Here is a 21,441-nt window from a genome sequence, read left to right as displayed (position 1 = left end):
CTTAAATTGTTGTAGGCCTAAAACAGAAAAAGAAAAAAAAAAGCAACTTTTTTAAAGATCATGAATTATACTGATATTGTAAATTTAACTCTTTTTTGCCTTGTTTTAATAGGGCCTTTGTCATGCTTTGATGTGCCATATTATATTTATTGTATTTCTAAAGATTATATTGGATCGTGTCATCTAAAAGATGAGAAAGTTTTCTTTTCCTTTTCTGGTTTTGATTCTTGGCTGTGGCTGTCTGAGACTGGCTTCAAAGAATGTAAAATATAGGGCACCCATTATGTTAGATAGAATTTCTTAGAATTAGTGTACCGTGAGTGGTATAACCTTAGTCTTTCAGGTGTGACCTAAGCTTTCTGTCAGTTGTGGCCCTCACAGGAAAGCAAGAGCACTCTGAAAAGGAAGTAATTTGGGGAGAGTTTAAAACGTTTAATGAAAGGATTGGTCACAAAGGTGTGGGCAGAATTAAGAGAAACAACAGGGATGGGGTAGCCCCTCCACCACTCTTGTGTCCCAAGGTTGATGGCTCCCCAGATGTGGGGAGCATTAGCCATGGGAGCAGACAGCCTTAAGGAGCTGATACGTGAGGAAGAAGGTTAAAGGGCACTGGCCAGAGTCCCAGCAAGGAGCTCTCTGAGGATTAAATTCCCCAGTTGCATTCTTCTCTGACCTTCCCTCTTCTACTGTTGCTCCTCAAGCTGAAGCCAGTCAGAAGCTGAAAGGCAAGAGCGCCTGTTGATGCAGTTGTCAGAGCCTGGCCATGAAGGGCTCAGAGCAGGAGCAGAGAAGGGTGGGGAATAGACACGAAGGGGTGGAAAATATCCTGCCCATACTTCTTTCGTATTTTGCTTGTTTGTTTTTCTAATGGAAACTGGTATTACTATCACAGAAAAGAACCTCTGGCCATTTTAATGTTGGAACAGTAATCACTATCATTTATAAATGCCTTTGGATATATACAGTCATTTCAAGATACCAGTAAATAAAGCCAAATCAGTATCAAGAATCATTAGAGCATTTAAAGCTCTACGCAATTTTAAATGGATCAGTTTTGATGGGCCATAGTTTTACACCCTTGTCCAGGGGTGTCAGAAGAATTAACTTCTAGAAAACATTAGTGCACTGAGAATGGCCATGTTTTAAAATTGATGTTTTATAGTCACATTACATTTTTATATTTTCACACATCTTTAAAAATAAGATGTGAACATCTTTGGCCCATCTCCAGAAGTTTTTATTTTATTTTCACATGAAGAAAAAGAACAAATTAGAAACTTAGAGCTGTACAAATGTCTAGTGCCAATACCCAATTTTTTTGTATGGATTAAATTACCGTGCAATACCAATTTTGGATATGAGGTAAGTGTGACACAGGTGGATCACCAAGACATCTTTTTGTAACTTACAAATAGGATATATAATATCTCCAAAGGTGGCACGTGGTCTGTTAGTAAAACCCAGCTGAGCTGATCAGCCATTGGTCTCCCAAGTTTCATGTGGTCGGGCTGTGGTTCCTAGTTGATGTTGAAATGTCTCCTGTTTGACACTCTTGTCCCCATCTCTTCCTCCCCTTGATGCATGGGGAATGGGAAAGATGGAAATTTTTATTTGATATATTTAGTTGGAATGTGCATTCAGACAAAAACCTAACTCTGTGATGAAAAACACAAAATAAGTACCAAGTGAACTATTTTTGTGGAAACTGACATATACATACCCAGTAACTTCTGTCTCTCTAAGTGGGCACACAGGTTAGCTCAGGGGCTGCGTTCTTGCGGCTCCTGAGGTAACGGTCTGTTATTCAAGGCCCTTTATTAGTAGCACTGAGACTTGCAGCTGTTGGCTGGCTGTCCAGGGATGAGAAGTGAATGTGGTAATTGACCCTTTATGTTTCTATCTTCATGACATTATATTTTCCACCTTTCACTTGAAGAAGGAGAGGGTCAAACCCTCCCCCCTGCCTCCTCCCCTCAGAAGCTGCATAACTTAGGGCCAGCAATCAGAATCCCCCAGTGAGCTAAAGCGTGTCTCCCCTTCCTCAGCCGGACGCTGGGCTTGCTGTCACCTCTCCTGCCTGTCTCCGACTGGGAAGCTCATCTCTCCCTTTAAGAAAATGTCTGAGGTAGAAGAGTTCATTTTTATCCCCTAAATTGTATTGCCTTAGCCCCAGTTTAATGTAGTTTACTGATGAATTATGCCTAAGGGTAGAATTGATGACACTGATAGTTCTAGTGCTCCTTTGATTAGGTGTGTGGAGGCTAGGTGTCTGCTCTTTGACCTGGCTCTGTAACATGGACTTAATCCCATTGTAAAGTTTCAAGAAACAAAGCTTTTTATACACTTGTATCAAGCTAGCCTTGTGTCTTAATTAAATACTGTTTTCCAGAGAGGGGTCCACAATATAATTAGAAAATCACTTTTAAATTTGAATATCATCCTTAGTGTTTTTGTCCTAAGTGATAAAGAATTACGAGATTGAGCTACTGTGGGGGAAATATTTAGTACCCACATACGTTTTCTTCATTTCCCTATCATGCAGTAGTGGGTAAATGTCAATATAGCTTTTTTTTCTATCTTCTTCCCAGTTTTACCGAGAAATAATTGACATCACTGTATAAATTTAAGGCTGACAGCATAATGGTTTGATTAACGTATATTGTGAAATATATCACCACAGTAGCTTCATCTAACCTCCATCCTCTCATAGAAACACAACAACAACAACAAATTAAAAAAAAAAAAAGAAGAAGAAGAAGAAGAAGAAGGAAAAAACCCCTTGTCTTTGAGAGGAGAACTCTGAAGATTTACTCTCTGTCCTATATATCACACATCCCGAGTACTTGCATATTGTACCTTATAATTGGAAGTTTATACCTTTGACCACTTTGCTCCAGTTCCCCTCACCCTTCCCCTCCACCTCTGGTGAACTTAAGTTTGTCTCTTTTTCTGCAAGTTTGGTTGTTTGTTTTAGATTCCATATACAAATGACAACCTATGGTAAATGGCCAGATTTCCTGTGTTTTTAATGGCTAATATTCTACTCTTTTTGTACCACATCTTCTTTATCTTTAGCCCTAGAGGGACACTTAGGTTATTTCCATGTCTTGGCTGTTGCAGATATGGTGCTGCACACTTTGGGGTGCAAAGATCTTTTCAAGTTCATGTTCTTGTTTCCTTTAGATACATTTCCCAGATGTGGGATTACTGGATCATATGGTAGTTGTATTTTCAATGTCTTGAAGAACCTCCATACTGTTTTCCACAGTGGCTGCACCCATTTGTATTCCCACCAACAGGTGCACAAGTGTTCCCTTTCTCCACATCCACTATCTATCTTGTCTTCTTGATGATAGCCAAACCGGTGTGAGATGATATCTTATTGTGGTTTTAATTTGCATTCCTCTCATGCTAGTGAGGTTCAGCATCTTTTCATTGGTCTGTCCTATATCTTTTTTGAAGAAATGTCTCTTGAGGCCGTTAGCCCATTTTTTAAGGTTTTTGGGTTTTTTTTTTCCTTTGCTACTGGATTGTATGAGGTGTGTGTGTGTGCACATGTGTGTGTATTATTAACTGCTTACCAGATACATGGTTTGCAAACATTTTTCCCATTCCATAGGTTATCTTTTCACTTTTTGGATGGTTTCTTTTGCTTCACAGAAACTTTTTAGTTTGCTATAGTCCCAGTTGTTTATTTTTTAATTTGTTGCTTGTGCTTTAGGTGTCATATCCAAAAAATCATCACAAAGACCCATGTCAGGGAGCTTTGTTGCTATGTTTTCTTCTTGCAATTTCCAGGCGTCATGTCTTACTTTTAAGTCTTTAATCCATTGAGTCAATTTCTGAGAGTGGAATCAGATATGGGTTCATTTTCTTTCTTCTGCATGTGAATATCTAATCAGCCCAGAACCATCTATTGAAGAGACTGTCTTTTTTCAGTTGAATATTCTTGGCTCCTTTGTCAAATATTGGGTTGACCATGTATGCTTGGGTTTATTTCTGGGCTCTTGATTCTGTTCCAATTGTCTATTTGTTTTTATGCCAGTACCATGCTGTTTTAATGACTGTAGCTTTATAGTTTAGCTTGAGATCAGGACATGTCATACCTCCTGCTTTGTTCTTCTTTCTCAGGATTTCTTTAATTATTAGGGGTCTTTTGTGGTTCCATACAAATTGTAGGAGTCTTTTTTCCTAATTCTGTAAAAAGAATAATAATAATAATAGTAAAAGCCGCTGGAATCTTAAATAGGGATTGCATTGAATCTATAGGTGGATTTTGGTGGTATTGACATTTTAGCAATATTAATTCTTCCATTCCATGAACATGGGATACCTTCCCATTTCTTTCTGTCTTCATCAGTTTCTTTCATCAAGATCTTACAGTTTCCAGCATAGAGATTTTCACCACTGTAGTTAAAATAATTTCCAAGTACATTATTTTTGATGCTATTATAAATGGGATCATTTTTTTTCACATCTTTTTCAGAAAATTTGTTGTCAGCATATAGAAATGCTACTGGGTTTTTGTATGTTAATTTTGTATCCTGCAACTTTACAAAATTCTTTGGTTAGTTCTAATTGTTTTCAGGTAGAGTCTTTAGTATTTTCTTTCTATATAATCATGTCTTCTGCAATAGAAACAGTTTTACTTCTTCCTTTTCAATTCTGATACCTTTTATTTCTTTTTCAAGCTTGATTGTTTCTCACTAGGGCTTTCAGTACTATGTTGAATAGGAGTTGTAAGAATTGTCACCCTTGTCTTAGTCCTGATCTCAGAGGAAAGGCTTTCAACCTTTTGCCACTGAGTATGATGTTAGCTGTGAGCTTGTTCTATATGAACTTTATCATGTTAAGATATGTTCCTTCTATGCCTAATTTGTTAACAGTTTTTCTCATGATTGGATGTTGAATTTTGTCAAATGCTTTTTCTGCATCTATTGAGATGATCATATGATGCTTTTCTTTGTGTTGAGATGTATCATCTTGATAGTCTGCATATTTTGAACCTTCCCTGCATCCATAGAATAAATCCCGCTTGGTGATAGTGAATGATCTTTTCAGTGTGCTGCTAAGTAAAGGTTTTTGGTATTTTATTGAGAATTTTGGCATCTATATTCATTAGGGATATGGGCCTATTAGTTTCCAGCAGTGTCCTTTGGTATCAGGTTTGATATCAGGATAATATTGGCCTTGTAAAATGAGTTTGGCAATGCTCCCTCCTTTTTGATTTTTTTAGAAGAGTTGGAGAAGAATTCATGTTAATTCTTCTTCAAATGTTTGGTAAATTTCACTAATAAAGCTACTTCATCTTGGGCTCTTCTTAGTTGGGATAATTCATGTATCTTAAAGTAGAAATCACCACAGTTAAAGTTTTTAATTTGAAATTATTCTCCATTTTTGGCCATTTTTTATAGCAAAGGTTAGTTAATGACAGGATTTTATATCAACTGTGCTATTACCATTACCTCCAACATTTGAAACCTTTGGCATCTTTAAATTCCCCTTGTTTTTTGATTCTGGAGTCTCTAACTTTTACAACAAGGGTTGACTTAGTGAAAGTCAAAGCGACATTCAGCTCCTCCCATGGGGCATCTTTTTACGTCTAAAACCTCAATAGGTGTCCAGTGTTTGTCTGGAAAGTAGCTGGTTGCATTCTGGCAAGGGCCTGCAGGAGTCCTTGGCACTAATCTCACTCTGACAGCAATCTGCTTGGTCATCACAATAGGACAGTGGTGTCGACGATGGAAAGATGACAATACAAAAGTGAGAGATGTAAAACTTCTTTAATTTTGGAGTATTGGCAAGCTATCAGCGTGGTTACATAGGCAGGAACTAACAGCATTTCCTTAGCCAGGGGTAAGGTTTCACAAGTCCCCAGAGTACCCCAATGAAACAGACACCCATACTTATGAGAACTTTTTCCAAACAGAAGAGGCTCCCCTTACTGTTCTCCTGAGGTCTTATTTTATATCTTTTAACAGTCTGTATCCTCCCCAAACACAAACCCAAGTGTTCAAGATCGTCTGACTATATGCCTGCCTGCCAGCTCAGAAGGTATAGCCACTCTAAAACAACTCTCACACACTGCAACATGTTCACATGAGCTTAGCGAAACTGACTTTGGCTTGACCAGAATCTTGCCTCAGCATGCCGTCTTTCAGGTTGTGTGAGGTTATCTCCAGCACAGTGGGATAGGGTCCTTGGTCATCCTTCTCTCCTCTACCTGTTGTGCTTGCCAAATTCTTCTTTGTTTGTCCTTATTCTCTTTTGCCAAGTCTGGGATTGGCTTCATGGAGGATGGCCTTTTGGGGCTTTGCTCTATAATCCCACTTCTGTTGTTAGAGGCCTTAGGAGGTGAGCAATCACAGGCCTTTGTTGTTTGCCAGATTTGGAGATTCTCATAAAGCCACTCTCCCGCAGCTAAGATGTCAACTCTGTGAAAGCAAAATTTCTGATACAGTGCCTTTTCTCTGAATCTGATAACAGTGCCAGCACTCAGAAAATGATACTGATTGAGTGAATAAATTCCTTAACAATTTAACAAGGTTAGGTTCATTTCTAGTCACTGATATCCATGGGCTAGGTATCAAAGTCTGAGATCTTGTTGGCATCTGATCATTATATCCATAATCCAGTTTGGAAATTTCTTCCTCTAAGAATTTGGCACCCCTGGCCAATTTTCTAGCTCTCATGTCAGTTACCCCCCGGCTTCTGCCTTTAGGCAATTCCAAACAACAGCCCTTAATCCTAATCTCTGTGGCACTGAGACTAACTATCCCCTTTTTCTGGCAAGGACTGTGTGACATGGGTGATCCAGGGGACCAGGCTCTTCTGGTCATTGCTCATTCATATGTGCTGTGAGCTTCCTTCCGTGTGGATGGATGAATGGTGCCTCCAGGAGTCCCCACATACAGGGACTTGTTCCCAGGCACCAGTGGTGCCCTGCACTACTCACCCACATTTGACTGACCCCAGCCATCAACCTCTCAGGATCTCTCAGTAACCCCACTTGGGGACCTACAAGTAAATCAGGATCCTGAAGGGTGACACTCTCCTTCCCATCTCAGTAGAGTTCCACTATGAAGAGGGCAGTTTGGGCACCCCGAAACATGTATGAGGGGCATACTTGTCCTGAGCAGAATCCCTCTCCCAGTCCTCCATGGTGTGCAAAGTTATGTCACCCTTCATCCATCTTAGCTCCCCAGTATGAGGAGATGCTGGGGCGACATTGCCAGGGTTATTCTTAGCAGGGGATTATGAAGGAGGAGTCTGTGCATACTCCTACGTGAATATTTTAGTCCCTCTGGTACATTTTTAACCATCAATCTATGCCATATGCTCCTTGAGAAACCAAGAAGCTTTTACCAGTCCACGATTAGAAGCAGATTCTGAGCCCTTTATAAATGTTGGTTTCTTCATCTCTGAACAGTTGGGTCCCAGCACCAAATGACCTCCAGCTTGCACTCTAGCTCTAGGGTTTTGCAAAACTTTTCCTAAGTTGGGCTTACAGCTGAATGGGGAAGGCCTTAAAATCGATCTTCTCCTACTTTATTCTATCTCTTCTGATTTGGTTTATCCAGATTTATGAACTTAGGCAAAAAGAAAATCCTATAAAGAAAACTATACACCATGGATTTATAAAAGAAACATTAAAGGAACTTGGTTTTTGTTTCAGCCCCAAATTAACAGCCACCACTATCTTGGTCTATGGTATCAAGATAGTTAAGTTCCACTGGATCGTCAGCTTTGTCTGTGAGTCTCTTTTTTTTTTTTTTTAACTTTTTTAATTTTTATAAACATGTATTTTTATCCCCAGGGGTACAGGTCTGTGAATCGCCAGGTTTACACACTTCACAGCACTCACCAAAGCACATACCCTCCCCAATGTCCATAACCCCACCCCCCTCTTCCAACCCCCCTCCCCCCAGCAACCCTCAGTTTGTTTTGTAAGATTAAGAGTCACTTATGGTTTGTCTCCCTCCCAATCCCATCTTGTTTCATTGATTCTTCTCCTACCCACTTAAGCCCCCATGTTGCATCACCACTTCCTCATATCAGGGAGATCATATGATAGTTGTCTTTCTCTGCTTGACTTATTTCGCTAAGCATGATATGTGAGTCTCTTAGTGCCTCAAGGGTCAGCACTGTGCTGTCCCAGTTCTCCCTGTGTGCCTGACATAGTGCTGTGCATTCAGTACATAGTAAACAACTATTTTCCAATGAGTAGATGAATGGGTGAATTTACTGAGCCTGCTTCTCTTAATATTGAAATATATTCATCTGTCCTCAAAATGTCCACAGATCCATTCTTGGTCAGCAACCACGGTTACCTTCATTTTGTTAGTCTCCATGGGTGGTCTCATCTTTGATGGGCACGGTGTGACCCATGTAGAATCTGGTATGGGATTGCCCTCTCAGTTAAAGATTTTTATCTTCTTACCATCTGTCCATTAGGAATTAAATGTCTGTTTGGTTTACAACTACTTAAATAACCCAAGGCAAAAAGAATTGGAAAAGAAAAGTCTGTGTTATTGTAGCCATCACACCTATTTTTCATCCAAAGCTGCTTTGTCCACGGATTTACAGTGAAACAAAGAACATGCTCACAAGTGGCAAAGTGTAAAAATATTGCAAAGATTAGCTAGATTTCCCTGAATTGAAAGAAACCATCATCTCTAGGTAATGTCAAATTTTTCTTCTAACCTTTCTGCTATGTTCAGGGAGAGAAACCAGTTTCTTTTTGTTTGTGTTTTTGTTTTGTTTTGTTTTTTAAGCTGTATTTAATCAGTCATTGCCCATTTCAAGTTTGCCCGAGGCATGACAAGCTTGGTGAATCAGGACAGTGCTCCCCTCCATGGGGAAATCAACGAACAAACAGCCTGGCACTTCCCTTTCCTTGCTCCCCCTGGCCTCACAGAGGTCCTTTGTCATCACTGATCAGTAGCTGCTTTGTGAGCTCAGATTGTAAGAGCTGCTAAGAATGGACGGTCTTGCTAACAGGTGCTTCTGAATTCACCCTCGAAGTTACCACTTGGAGATCTGTCAAACCCACCACATCCTATCTTGAAGCTTGTTCTGATAAATGGGAAGGAGCCTCAAATTCTCCGTCTCTATCCCATATATGATAATGGATTGACCTTAAAGAGCCTGAGTGTTTGTTCTTAGGAGACTCGCTGTTGCCTGTGTGTTGTGTATAAGCCAGGCTCAGCCCTCACACAGGACAGCGATTACATGTGTGCAGGGCAAACAGGGCAAGGAGTGTCCCTGCTCTTCCAGGGCATTTCTCTCTAGGCTGAGTTTTCTTTATTCCACCCCTTAGTTCTGCTGAGTTCTGCACTCCCGGCTGGTCTGAGTAGGTAGAAGGTAGCAAGTTTCCTGTTCTTTAACAATGTGAGAGGATGTGAAGTTATGGTGTCTATTAAATTCCCAGAATGCTGAAATTAACAATTTCAGAGGCCTATGGCTTGCCTGTACAATTGCTCTTACAATTCTGCTGAAAGCTGAATAATTGTTTTTTTTTTTTTAAAGGGAATTTAATGCTACCTTCAGAAATGATTTCCCTAATTCACTTCTCTTGATTTTATGTCTTGTTTGAAGCAAAATAATGACTTCTCTATAACTAATAATTTTAGAAATTAAACCTGCCATTCTTTAGAGCATAGTTTATTCACTTTTTATCATTAAAAAATGTGCAGAGGTAGAGTGATTTTTTTGAAAGAGTAATACACCCAGAAAATCCTACTTACACTGTAATCAGTTGACTCATGGAGCTACACAACGCACCACATGTGGGTGAGCGATTTTCTGAGGAGACGGAGAGTCCCTTACAGGACAGTGGCAGGGTTAGGGTGCAGCTATTTCTGTCAAATCCCTGAGCATCTCTCAGATCTCCATGTGGAGGGAATGGCACTACCAGGCTTGTAACCCTCCCTTTTTCTGTTGGTGTGTGGTTGTGACATGGCACCTGGGGAGGTGTTCACAGAAGCAGTTATTGGGGTGCATGATTCGTGCCCCTTGAAACAGCATCCCTGACTATAAAGTATGGGGCGCTCTGGTGTTTTGTAGGTGTTTGTAAAGCATATTGGCTCATTCTTTAACCAGCCCCACCTCCTCCTTTGAAGTTTCCGTCATACTCTGCCATCTTTTCCCCTTTCCTCTCCTTGTCAGTTACCAGCTTCCTGTCTCAGAGGAGTTCCACTAACAGTCCACTGACTAACCTCAGCTCTTGCCAGCCATAGGGTACAGAATCACTAGTAACTCCCCTCTCCATCAGTGACTTAAACTTCTCCCCTCTAGATTTCTCATTCCCAGTAATCCTAATCTTAATCCTCATTAAAGCATCCTAGATGCCTTAATACCTCCATTTTTTTCTAGGTTCATCAGCTCTTCCTGGCTTCATTGTTTTGTCTGCCTCAATACCCCTTTACCAGCTTCTTGGTTCTTCGCGCCTGTATTTCCCCTACAGCACATACCTCCATTCTTCTGACTAGAAAATCACACTAGCTCAGATTGCCCTCACCAGAGTTCATGTCGCCAGGGGCACTGAGGCCCTCTCCACTGCTCCTTCATGTTCAGTCTTGTCTTTGGTTGGCTCCCTCTGCCAGCCACTCCATAGTCAAAGACAATTCTGTCCCTTACTCATTCTCCTGCCCACACCCTCCACTCTTGGGACATGGCTTTTCTACCCTACTTCATGGAGAAAACAGAAGCTACTGGGCATAAGCTCCATCTTGGCACTTCTTTTTCTCTTCTCTGTTTTGCTTCCCATCCTTCACCCCATGTAAACCGTTCACTTCCGTTCTTCTCAGAGGGATTACGTTCCTCTTTCTATTCAAGGCTGGTCCCTCAGCTGGTGCTTAGACCTCAGCCTCCCAGCCATCCGTGCTCCCTGATCATTACCTTTCTCTCCTGTATCTCTTTTGCCACTCCCCCCAAACTAGATCCATGTCCTCAGCCAAGAAATGCATTCTAGTCTCCCCACCAAACTGTGTTTGGGAAATAAGTAAATCTTCTGACTGATCTTAGACACTTACATACATATCCCTGCCCCTACCTTCCTTCCCTTTCCCTCTTCTCATCCAGGCTTTCCCAAATCTCTCCTTCACTCGCTCGCTAGCCCATTCTGTCCCTGCCTTCTGTCCCTGCCATTCTACTGATATGGTGACTTTCAGATTCCCAAACCTCTTTGTCTTGTTAAAAGGAAGAACGTGTTTCTTCTAGAGTAGCATTGTGCAGTAGAAATACAATGCAAGCCACATAGGTGATTTTTTTTTTTTTTTTACTAATCACATTTAAAAAGTTAAGAGAGATGGTGAAACTAATTTTAATAATGTATTTTATTTAACCCAGTATATTAAAAATATTATTCCACGTGTAATCATAAAAATTATTAATGAGTCATTTTATTTTCTTTTTAAAAATTATTTTTACTGGGTCTTCAAAACCTGGTGTTTATTTTATGGTTATGGCATGTCTTAATTTGGATGCGATGCTTGTGGCCAGTGGATACTATGTTGGATAGTGAAGTTATAGCCATTCTTCTCTCATTTACTTTTTAGAAACCATCTTTCCTGGCCCTCCTCCTACCTCTTCAATCATTTCTTCTCGGTGTCCCATGTCTGGCCCCCACTTCTAGCCATTCACATGCTATTGGTCCTCAGGCTTCCCACTCTCTTCATGATAATCTCATGGATTCCACCCATTGGCTGAGGGATCTGAGTCCCACCTCTCTTTTGAGCTTCCAGCCCACAGATGTCCAAAGTTTAACATGCCACACGGGAGCTCATCATCTTTTGTCATGACTCTTCTCCTTTTGGCTCAGTCATTGGTACCACCATCCACCCAGGTGCCCAGGCAGAAAACTGGTGTTCCACTTGAATTGTTCTTCCTCCTTCAACCCCTAGACTAAACACTTAAAAAGTTCTTGAAGTCTACTTTGCCAATATTTCTTTAAACTTCCCCTTGTTTCCTTCTCTGCAACCACTGCTTTAGTCTAGGTCTTCATCATCCTTCCCTTGGATTGTGGGAGTGGCCTCTTCAATAGTCTGCCCACTTTACTCAAAGTTCCCTCCTTTCTATTCTTTATGCCCTCCATTTTTCACCCAAATAAATTGGGATTCACTTAAAGCAGTCGAGTATGGGATTATATCCCCACTTTTGTTTAAAAAAAAAAAAATGGCAGAGGAGGAGGAGCTGTGTTATAGTCTTCAATCCAAAGCATTTTGAAGTTGGCCAGCTTCCCTCAGGGCATCCCATAATTCTCCTGTCGGACTCTCTCCCTTCCACTCCAGGTCACCACTGAACAGCTCTACAGGTGGCTCTGGAAGACAGAGGAATATATTTAACAGAATCCAGCTTCTTTTATTTTGATAATGGAGAGCTCCCATGGCTTTGTAGAATTTTCCTCAATCTGGATTTATCTGAGAGCTTGGTTCTTAATCTCTCTCTCTCAAATCTCATATGTCTTTGAAAATATGCTAAAGATATGCCTCATTTCTCCCAGAAAAATGCATAGGTGCGAACACAATTTAGCATGAGTACCCGAAGGCCACACGTGGACTGATAGATCTCGTTGGAGGACGATGCTGAACGGCTTGCAGATCATCTGCTGGTTCCCACCAAAAAGGACCAAAAGTAGTTTAGTTTCCCAAGACATTTCAAAAACTCTTGGCCCATTTTATGGCACATATTGGAATCTGAAGAAAGCTATGTTCCTCCAAGGACCCTTTGAACATTGTCTGATTAACAACACTGAAAACAATTCCAAACTTGCATTACTTGGCTAAATGTAGCTGATTTTTCTCCACACCCACACCTCTCTTTATAGCAGCTGTTTGCAACAACTTTGTTTCTTCCCGGCTTTCTGAGCCTCACTCCCCAGTTGGCTGTCATGTTGTGCTCATCCAGGGCGGGAAGGGGGGGTGGGGTGCGACTGATTTTCCTCACGTCTTCTGTCATTTCAGACGCCTCCCTGAGAGCCTTGGTTCAGAGCCCTCTCCTGCACACCTCAGGTCACCATGTGCTCTGCTCTAGCAGCACCCGGTGGTGGAGGGGGCAAGGAAGGGCAAACACTGCCCCAGCCACCTTTGGGGGGCTCTCCGTGGGGTGAGATCTTGTGTCAGGAAGATCCCATACATCTCCAAGTAAGCCTAAGCTTTCTCTTTGGCAGCCAAGCTACCAGATGACAGGATTGCAGCACTGATTGACCGTCTCATGGTCCTTCGCTGCCCAAATGTGCCATTTCCATGGAGGTCACGGGCCTGTGTGTAGGGACTACCCATCGGCATGGGTGGGGGTTGCAGCCTGCACCCCCAGGGCCGAACAAGAACATGGCTGCCTCAATACTTAACACCCAGGCAGGTGCTCGAGGCCACAGGCCTCTCCTTGGGTTCTTGCCAGTGTTCTCTCTTCCTCAGCAAAGCTTCTCTTCTGCTCTCTCAGAGCTCAAGCCTGTCCATCGTCCTCTCTCCTGATTAATTTGTTTGCTCTTTTGTCAGTCTCCCTCAAGTCTCTTGCCCAGTGGAAACTCTTCTTTGTTTCTCTGAGTGACTCCAAAGTTCCACTTGCCCCCAGAGGTCCCTTTGTGTCTCCTCTCTCCCCCTCTGGGATCCCACCACCTGCCCCACTCCCCACAGGCTCTTCCCCTCCCCGGGTCTCCTCTCTGTACTCACTCCCTTCCTGGCTCTCCCGTCCTGAGCGCCAGCTGGGACAGCCAGCTCTAAAGAGTTTATTGGACTGAAAAGTGAGTGAATGTTCTCATGCACCCTACTCTTTCCCACCTCAGCAAAGCTTTTCAGAGTCACATTTCCGATGGAATCTGAATCTGGAAGGATTTAGATCTGCTGAAGAATGCCAAACCTCTAGCCTTTGGCTGCGTTTGAGATTTTTGGCAGTTCCTCCCACGTCTGATGTTACGAACACTGTTTATAGATGCCTGGAAAGAAGCCTTTAATGCTTGTATTGTGTTTTAACTTGCTTTCCTTTGGAGGCAGGGAATTGTCAAGTAAGTATTCGCAGCACTCTGGAAAAGCCCAGGTGTTCGATGAGCATCCAGTACTAAGCATTCATGCAGAATACACAGCCGCCAAGGGTCTATACTTACAATCCGCTGAATTTGCCACCATGCAGGTTTCTTCCTTTTGCCCCTCTCATCTTCAGTTGTGAAGCAATACAGCTATAACCATATGCTTGTGAAATAAGAAAGAAACATTCTGAGATTGCTTTACTTTTCAGTTTTTAACTGAAAGTCAAGGTGAAAAACAGCATCAGATTGCCTCTATGTTATATATATATATATATATATATATATATATACAAGCTCGTGTATATATAAATGCACAGTGTCTGTGCTTGTATGCCTACTCTGTATACACTGTATAATATGGAGCATATTATACAACCTGTGTGTACCCCAAAAACGAGCCCTGCGTTCAATCACAAGTTCTGCCTTTGAACCCCGCTGCAGCCCCAGCGTCCTCCTGCTCCCATCTCAGACCTCGGCTTGCTTCTGTCACACACGAACATTCTTAGGTGAAAGAAGAAACCCACGGATTTCATTTGAAAGTCCCACTAAAACAGAAGAAAGAGCAGATGTCCTAGGAAGTGATAATTAATGTGAAGGAAGTGTCTAATTGCAAGAACTGGCGTGCCCCCAGCCTCCCCGTTTTGCTCAATTTGGCAGCAAATGACATCAGCTGGGGGTGTCGTTGTGCAGAGATGTGCTCGCTCCCTATTCTTCAGCGCAGATAATAATACCATTTGGTCCAATTATCACTTATGATTACATAACCTGTTTTGATTGAAGAGTTTCTCAGAAAATAAAGGTAACTTGTTTTGCCCCAGCACAAAAATGCAAGCCGTTCCAGCAGGCAAGCGGCCCTACCAAGAAACCCTGGGAATTATTAGGCTAAATTATGAGTCGAACTCGATTCGGAAACAAAGCGTCCTTTGTGCACAACTCCCCGCGACATCCAGAAGGATGTGATTGTGTTTCTGAGCACAAGTTTTCCCCCAGCACACTCTCACCCAAGCAGAGTCCCCGGGCGCATTCGCAAAGTCACAGAGAGTGTGCGGGAAGCATTGACAAGGCTTCCTTTTTTCTCCCTATTCTGTAGGCGCTTTAGTGCAGAGTTTGCCCAGAGACGCCAGGGTATGAGCTTTCTGAATTTGTAGACTGGTGCACTCTTTCATTTCTGTTTTAGTTTTTGCTGGCATGCCCGGGAAGCATGGTTTGTGCCACACAGGAATGTCTGTTCACTCAGATAATGCTTGTGCATGAATGAGGCGATTGCTAATGCGGCTCTAAACTGTACTAAGTTTCTCACTTGGCTTTGTTTGCTGCTTCCAAGGGGATCAAGGTAATCTTTTCTCTTTGCATAGCCCATGAGCAGTAACTGGTAGATTCGGAACCTGTGGCGGGAGCTGCGACAGGCTTCTCCCCTCCCCATTTCCTCACCCCAAGAAGTCTGAGTTAAGGGAACCCCACATTACAAAATGTTGGTCTGCTTGTGTAAGAGTGGAGAGCCTACCCCAGCATAAAATCTCTTCACTAAATTTGGAGGCCCAGAGCCATAACTGAGGGGGGAAAAGCAAACTTTGGGATGATGGTAGCAGTTTAAGGTATAAGCCATAACCCTGAAGTGGAGGGCCAAGTGTGGGTTCTTTCTGCCTTCTACCCCTGTACTTCTCCCTTGTCCTTTTATGTATCGAGAATGACCTGGGCACTCGGCCGTCTGGGCCCATTCCCAAGCCTGACTGTGAGTCCCACCTCACACCAGGCCATGATCTCTGACCACCTAATTCTGAACAACATAGGTGCATCGCTGCCTGGAGAATGGCCGGGGGGTTCAGGAAGCACAGCCTCTTCCTTCTCGTTCTTAGGCTCCTCTTTCATTTGAAAATCAGCCCCTCTGGCTCCTGTCCTCTTCTTGGCTCCCTGGAGGTAGAAAGCCCAACTCCAGATGACGATGCTTTAGGTGTGGGGAAGCCCACCTCAGTGCCTCTAAATCCAGGCCCCATTGTGTGGGACCCCAAATGTCAGAAACTACCATTTCTCGGGGAGCAAAGGAGGGAGCAGGACACAGAAAACCCAGGTGGAGGGTCTGCTGAGTGGGGGAAGGAGGTGGAGACCCTGGCACTGGCCTTAGCTGAGCTCACCAGAGGGGCAGCCTTGCTGCCTTTGGTTCAACACCATGTTTGGGGGTTGTTTTGTTGTTACTCTCTGTTCCAGACCGCCAGTTAGCAGAGCAGCACCCCAGCCTGAGAAACTCCAGAAGAACAATATCACCAAAAAAAAGAAACTGGTTGAGGTAAGGAGGTTAAACTTTTGTTTTTAATCTGATATCAGTGTTGTAAGGCCTGCCTGGGGGACATCACCATCTGTGCAGGCCCTTCTGCGTTTACCTTCTAGTAAACCTGAATGGACCTGCTGGGTCGCTCTTGTCTCTCTCCCTCCTGCATGGCACTGTGGCCCTGATCCCAGGGACTCTCACCCACTGGGTCGTGTTTCTTCAGCCCTGTCACCAGGTCTTGTCAGTACTAACTTGCAAATGTCCCATGTCCTTCGAACCGGACTCCCTTACATCAGACCTAGTCCCCCTCAGGGGAGAAGAGACACAGAGGGGAAGAGGGGGCTTATTAGTGTCTCTGGTGTTGCGTGAGCTCTCGCAATGAGCCGGGGACTGTGTACGTACTTCCTGAGACGTATTTCATGCACGTCTCCTACCTGGGAGAAAGGTAGTACTGTTATTTCCATTTCACAGATGAGAACACCAGCTCCCAGAAGTTAAGCGACTGATTAGGCCCCATGCCCAAGTTCTCCAAGCCAGGAAGCAGAGATTTGAACTTGGTTGTTCCTACTTGAGGATTGCCACTCTGTGGACCTGCTCTTTTCTAAGAGGAGCCTCCTAGCTGTTGTTCCTGCCTTCAGAGTCTCCTCCCTTTCTGACACATGTCTTGGTGCCCACAGCGTTCACACTCTAAAATGCAATAGCTTTAAGACCCAGAAGTTTCCCAGACTTCCCTGGGGGATTCAAGTGCGTGGTTTCAAAACCTCAACCAGGACCCTCTTCCAGCTTCAGTACCTGGCCTGAAGGTACCTTCAGTACCTTCAAATTTCCAGCTCCCAAACCTGTTACTTAATGTTCTCTAACACTGGGGGGACCCTCAGGCTCCTATGTTTTAGAAGGCGCCTCTTCTCCCCTCCCCACACCTTGGACTTCCAAGCTCTTCTCTGGCATGTCCTATGTGCGATCTTCCTAATTCTCCTCATCCTAAACCCTCCTACACTCCCTTACACACACGCCCCTTATCCACAGTCCTTGTCACACATGCTATCACCGTTATTTCTCACTCATCTCTCCCTCCTAGCACACTGTGAACTCACTAAGGACAGAAGAGTCCATCTTAAATTGTTTTTTATTGGAAAAGGAGAACTAATTGGAGGGATTTATCATGGAACAGAGCACAGGTCAGAAGATGCAGCTGAGCTTTAGGAAAAGACAGCATCCGGAAGCTGAGAAGCCACCATAAACCAAAATGGTGCTTCCTGCTGCCCGTCAGGGCCCTGTATGTCTGATGCATCCTTCCCTTCTTGAACTATTTTGGTAGATGATGGGTATGACCAAGCCCCTGAGCTTATATCTCCTCACTTAGACAGCCAAACCTAGCAGTGTCCTCAATTCTAAATTCCCGGGAGAAACAATCTGACTAGCCCTGTTTGACTCAATGTCCACCAGGATGAGGGGTCACATGCCATACCTGCAGCTTCTGGGGGTCACATGGGGGTGGGAGGAGGCCTAGAGAGAAGGGCTCTCTAGGCAAGAGAGATTTCAAAAAGCAAAATCATAAAGATAGGAAAGCTCATGATAAGTGGGCTAAATAGAAGTTCAGCTGGACCAAGGGGCACAGGGCTTGTGTGAGTGGGGGTAACTATGCCAGCTTAGGAATTTGAGCTTCATCCCACAGGCAGTGAAAGTCAGTGAATGTTCTGGAGTAAGGAGGGGTTATGGTATTTTAGGACAATTAATCTGATGTTTGCAACTGATGAGCTTTAGAGAGAGAGGTCAGGGAACCTAGAATCAGGGGACGTAGAGAAAGGGACCCACAGCTTCTTACTCTTGTGTCCCACCCCCCCAGCACCGCACCTGGCACAGAAGAGCTGCCAACAGTACGTGTGCATGTCAAATTGCATTAATAACTGATCTGATCTTAATCAGCCGCTGCTCTTTGTCACGGAAGATGAGATGAAAAGAAGAAAAAGACTATAAACCCAGATCAGTATCTGGTTGTTGAAAAAAAATGCAAATGATGTAGAAACCTTGTAGGGCAAGCACCAGGCAACAGAAGGAGCATGGCATTTGCCTGGACATTCTGCTCTGCCAGGCCCAGTGGTGTTTGTGGGAATCAAAGCAAACCCCTGGGCCACCATTCTGCACCCCCCCACCACCATAAAGAATGCCTGCCAAGGCACAGACACAAAACTTCCAGGGGACCTTTGTAGGACATCAAATCAGTAAGCCTGGACTCACCTGGAGAGCCTGGAAGCTTACCTAGCCTATTCAGAAAACTCCCTGTAATTCTATATGTGAGCCTTGTCCCCCAGCCTTTCAGGGAACTAAAGAAAGGGCTGCGTTTTCTCTTTCGCTAGACCAGAAGCCAGAGTTGGCTGTCTAACCAGCCGCGCGGTTCCCATGAGGTAAGGGACTGGCTGCCCCCGGAGCGTGGGCCTGTGGCCCTGCCCCTGCTCCCTCTGAGAGCCGCTGTCATCTGTGTGTGGGAATGTAGGAGCTGGCTCTCGACCACGTGTTTGGCTACAGGGGGTTCGACTGTCGCAACAACCTGCATTACCTGAATGACGGCGCAGACATCATCTTCCACACGGCGGCGGCTGGCGTGCTGCAGAACCTCTCCACGGGTAACGCGGCCCCGGGGTTCCCTGTGAGGGCCTGTGAGGCTCTGCTTCCCGCCCTGCCTGCCTCCCCCTCTCTTGAGATGCCCAGAAGCGGGTGCGATCTCTGCCTGTGGGAACCTGTCCTCTTAATTTCTGTCTGGAATCCCTTGGTCCTAGAAAGTGTGGAGGGCCACGTTCAAAGGTCAAAGCCCTCTTCCTTTCTAACAACACCCTGCTCTCAGCCCTTGGAGGGAGGTGTCCACGTTTCCATCAGCTGCTCAGAGGCTGGGAGGGATGGACAGGAGCCAGAAAGAGGGTGTGGGGAGTGGAGAAATTCCTTGCAGCCAGTTACCAAGAACAGAGCCCAGGGGAACTTTGCTCATTAATTTTTCACAGTGACCAAGTGTTTTTAGCAGCTTGGGTTTTTAAGTTTGGCTTGCTTTGACTGGTTAGCCAGAAGAAAGAGATCTCTTAAAGCATTAACAAAACACCCCAAATGTCCCTTCACTGTAGGATGACTCAGGTTAAACAAATAGTTGAAAAAGAAATACCGCAAGCCAAAAAAAAAGTATTCAGAAATTAATTTGACACCCATTAATTTGCCAACAGAGTTAAACATGTTCACCTCTTACCTTATTTGCTTCGTATCTTAAAACAGATCCCCTTTCTTTTTGCAAATGTTTATGCTCCTTCCCAAGTCTGTGTACTTGTTTGTCATACATTTTTTGACAAAGTCACTGAGCACATAATGATTTGTCTTTTGTGGGAAGGGGCCTTGAAATTTTCTATATGTTTTCTCTTTTTTGTGTAGCCACGTATCATCATTTTTGTAGCAATGTGCTATTTCTTTGCCTACTGGTGTTGCCATTTATCTCTTAGTTCTTGGGCCTTTGGATGGATTTACAGTGGCCACCTTGGAAGTGGGCAAACCCATTTGCCACAGTCCATCGATGAGGACATATTTCTTGTTCGTTCTTCTACCTGCTGTGACATACGTTGAGTGAGGGCGTGAGGGGGTGAAGACCTCACCTGTGCCATTTGAGAAAGGAGGATTTGGAAGAGAGTCCCTAAGTATTTTCCTATTCCATAGCCTTCCTTTCAGATGAGTAAGTGGTGCCATTTTGCTCAGTTAGGTGGTATCTCTGTTACCATTTTGGACCCTGGAAACCTTGCACTTGGACTGAGCTCCAGACCCCCACAGATAGTGGGAAGGGTTGCAGGGGAGCCAGCAGGTGCTAGAGAATAGACCCCAGCTCTTCTGCCCGGCCTGGAACAGAATATGTAAATGTGAAAATGGTCTTCTAGCTCCCCAGGCAGGATTCTAAAATCGACAACTTGGAGCCTTTGTCGCTCACTTTTACAAGGCATATGCAGGCCTACACAATGTTTTGAGGTTGCCCTGAGAGGTTTGTACCCCCACTTACCCTCCTGTATCTGCCCCTAGGGAGCCAGAGCTTCTACCTGGAGCACACGGACGACATCCTCTGCCTCACAGTGAACCAGCACCCCAAGTACAGGAACGTGGTGGCCACCAGCCAGATAGGTAGGAGAGTCCTGCAGCTGCTGAGCTTTCCCCCAGCCTAGCAGAGACACTGCTTGATGGGCAGTTATCTGGAAAGGGAGCAGGCGGGTTGCTGACACCTACCCATTGTCGATGTTGCTGGTATCTTTGGACCCCTGTATATTTCTGTGTCATGTGGGTTGAAATACCCAGTGATTGGTGATGCTGAGGGATCATAAAGTCAGACCAGAGCCTGATAATCCAAATAAACGGGTGCCCGTATCCCTGTGGACTTGTGGGGGTAATTTTTCAGATGTCAAGAGGTGAGATAAAGAGCGCCCCCTCTGCAGCCTGGCACTGTGCTCGGCGAGGGCGGCTTACAGTCTGTGTGCCTGGCTCTTTTGGACCTGGGAAACTGCCAAGGACAAATGTGAACTGATTCACGTTTGTGAGAAGTTGTGTTGCATGTGTGTGTTGTTGTTGTTTTTAACTTTGTCGTGTCGAAGGCAGTTTTTATAAACACCTCCTTCTGCTTGTATTCATTGAACTCATGTCCATTTTTAAGTTTAATGTGGAGCTTCCCGATGCTGCTGCTAAGTGCCTCACTTATAGAAACGTGACTTACTTTAGCTGTTGTCTTCCCTTGACGCTTCCTCATTGCCATTGTCCACCCAACGCAGTTGATAAGACCGAGACCCCAGGTAAGGCTGCTCCCCCGTGAGTAGTTGGAATCTGCACAGCGGAATCATGTCACTGTCGCGTTTGCTGATTGTATCTGGCGAAACTGCAGATACAGATCGCTGAGCTCACCAGTTTCCTCTGTATGAACCCCTCCACAACTGTGTGTGCTGGACACAGATGCCCCCTAGGCCCCCGGCTCTAAAAGCACGGCAGCTGTGTCTTGTCTCACTGCTGGCCAGGTCAGGCTGTAGGTCTGTGAGGCCCAGTAACCATAAAACCCTGAAGACCGGTCTTAAAAAGGGGGTGAACCTAAGCGTGGCCCCAGCCCCCCCGCTCTCCAGCCTCAGTTCTGTGTCATGCCTCACACATC

At 44.3% G+C, this 21,441-nt stretch overlaps 1 protein-coding gene across 1 annotated transcript in view; it reads left to right on the top strand.

Annotated features, from left to right (window-relative positions):
- The window catches only part of EML6 (EMAP like 6), a 274,904-nt gene that overhangs the window by 236,798 nt on the left and 16,665 nt on the right, over positions 1-21,441 (top strand). Inside the window, exons 29-31 of the mRNA XM_059406072.1 lie at positions 16,229-16,307; positions 18,784-18,913; positions 20,334-20,432. Of these exons, the coding sequence (XP_059262055.1) occupies positions 16,229-16,307; positions 18,784-18,913; positions 20,334-20,432 (308 nt within the window). The remainder of the gene's footprint in view (positions 1-16,228; positions 16,308-18,783; positions 18,914-20,333; positions 20,433-21,441) is intronic.

Source organism: Mustela nigripes, chromosome 7, assembly GCF_022355385.1.
Source record: "Mustela nigripes isolate SB6536 chromosome 7, MUSNIG.SB6536, whole genome shotgun sequence".
In the NCBI taxonomy this organism is placed as follows: domain Eukaryota; kingdom Metazoa; phylum Chordata; class Mammalia; order Carnivora; family Mustelidae; genus Mustela; species Mustela nigripes.
Note: the sequence above shows the minus strand (reverse complement) of the source record. Positions and strands in the feature narration are given on the sequence as shown.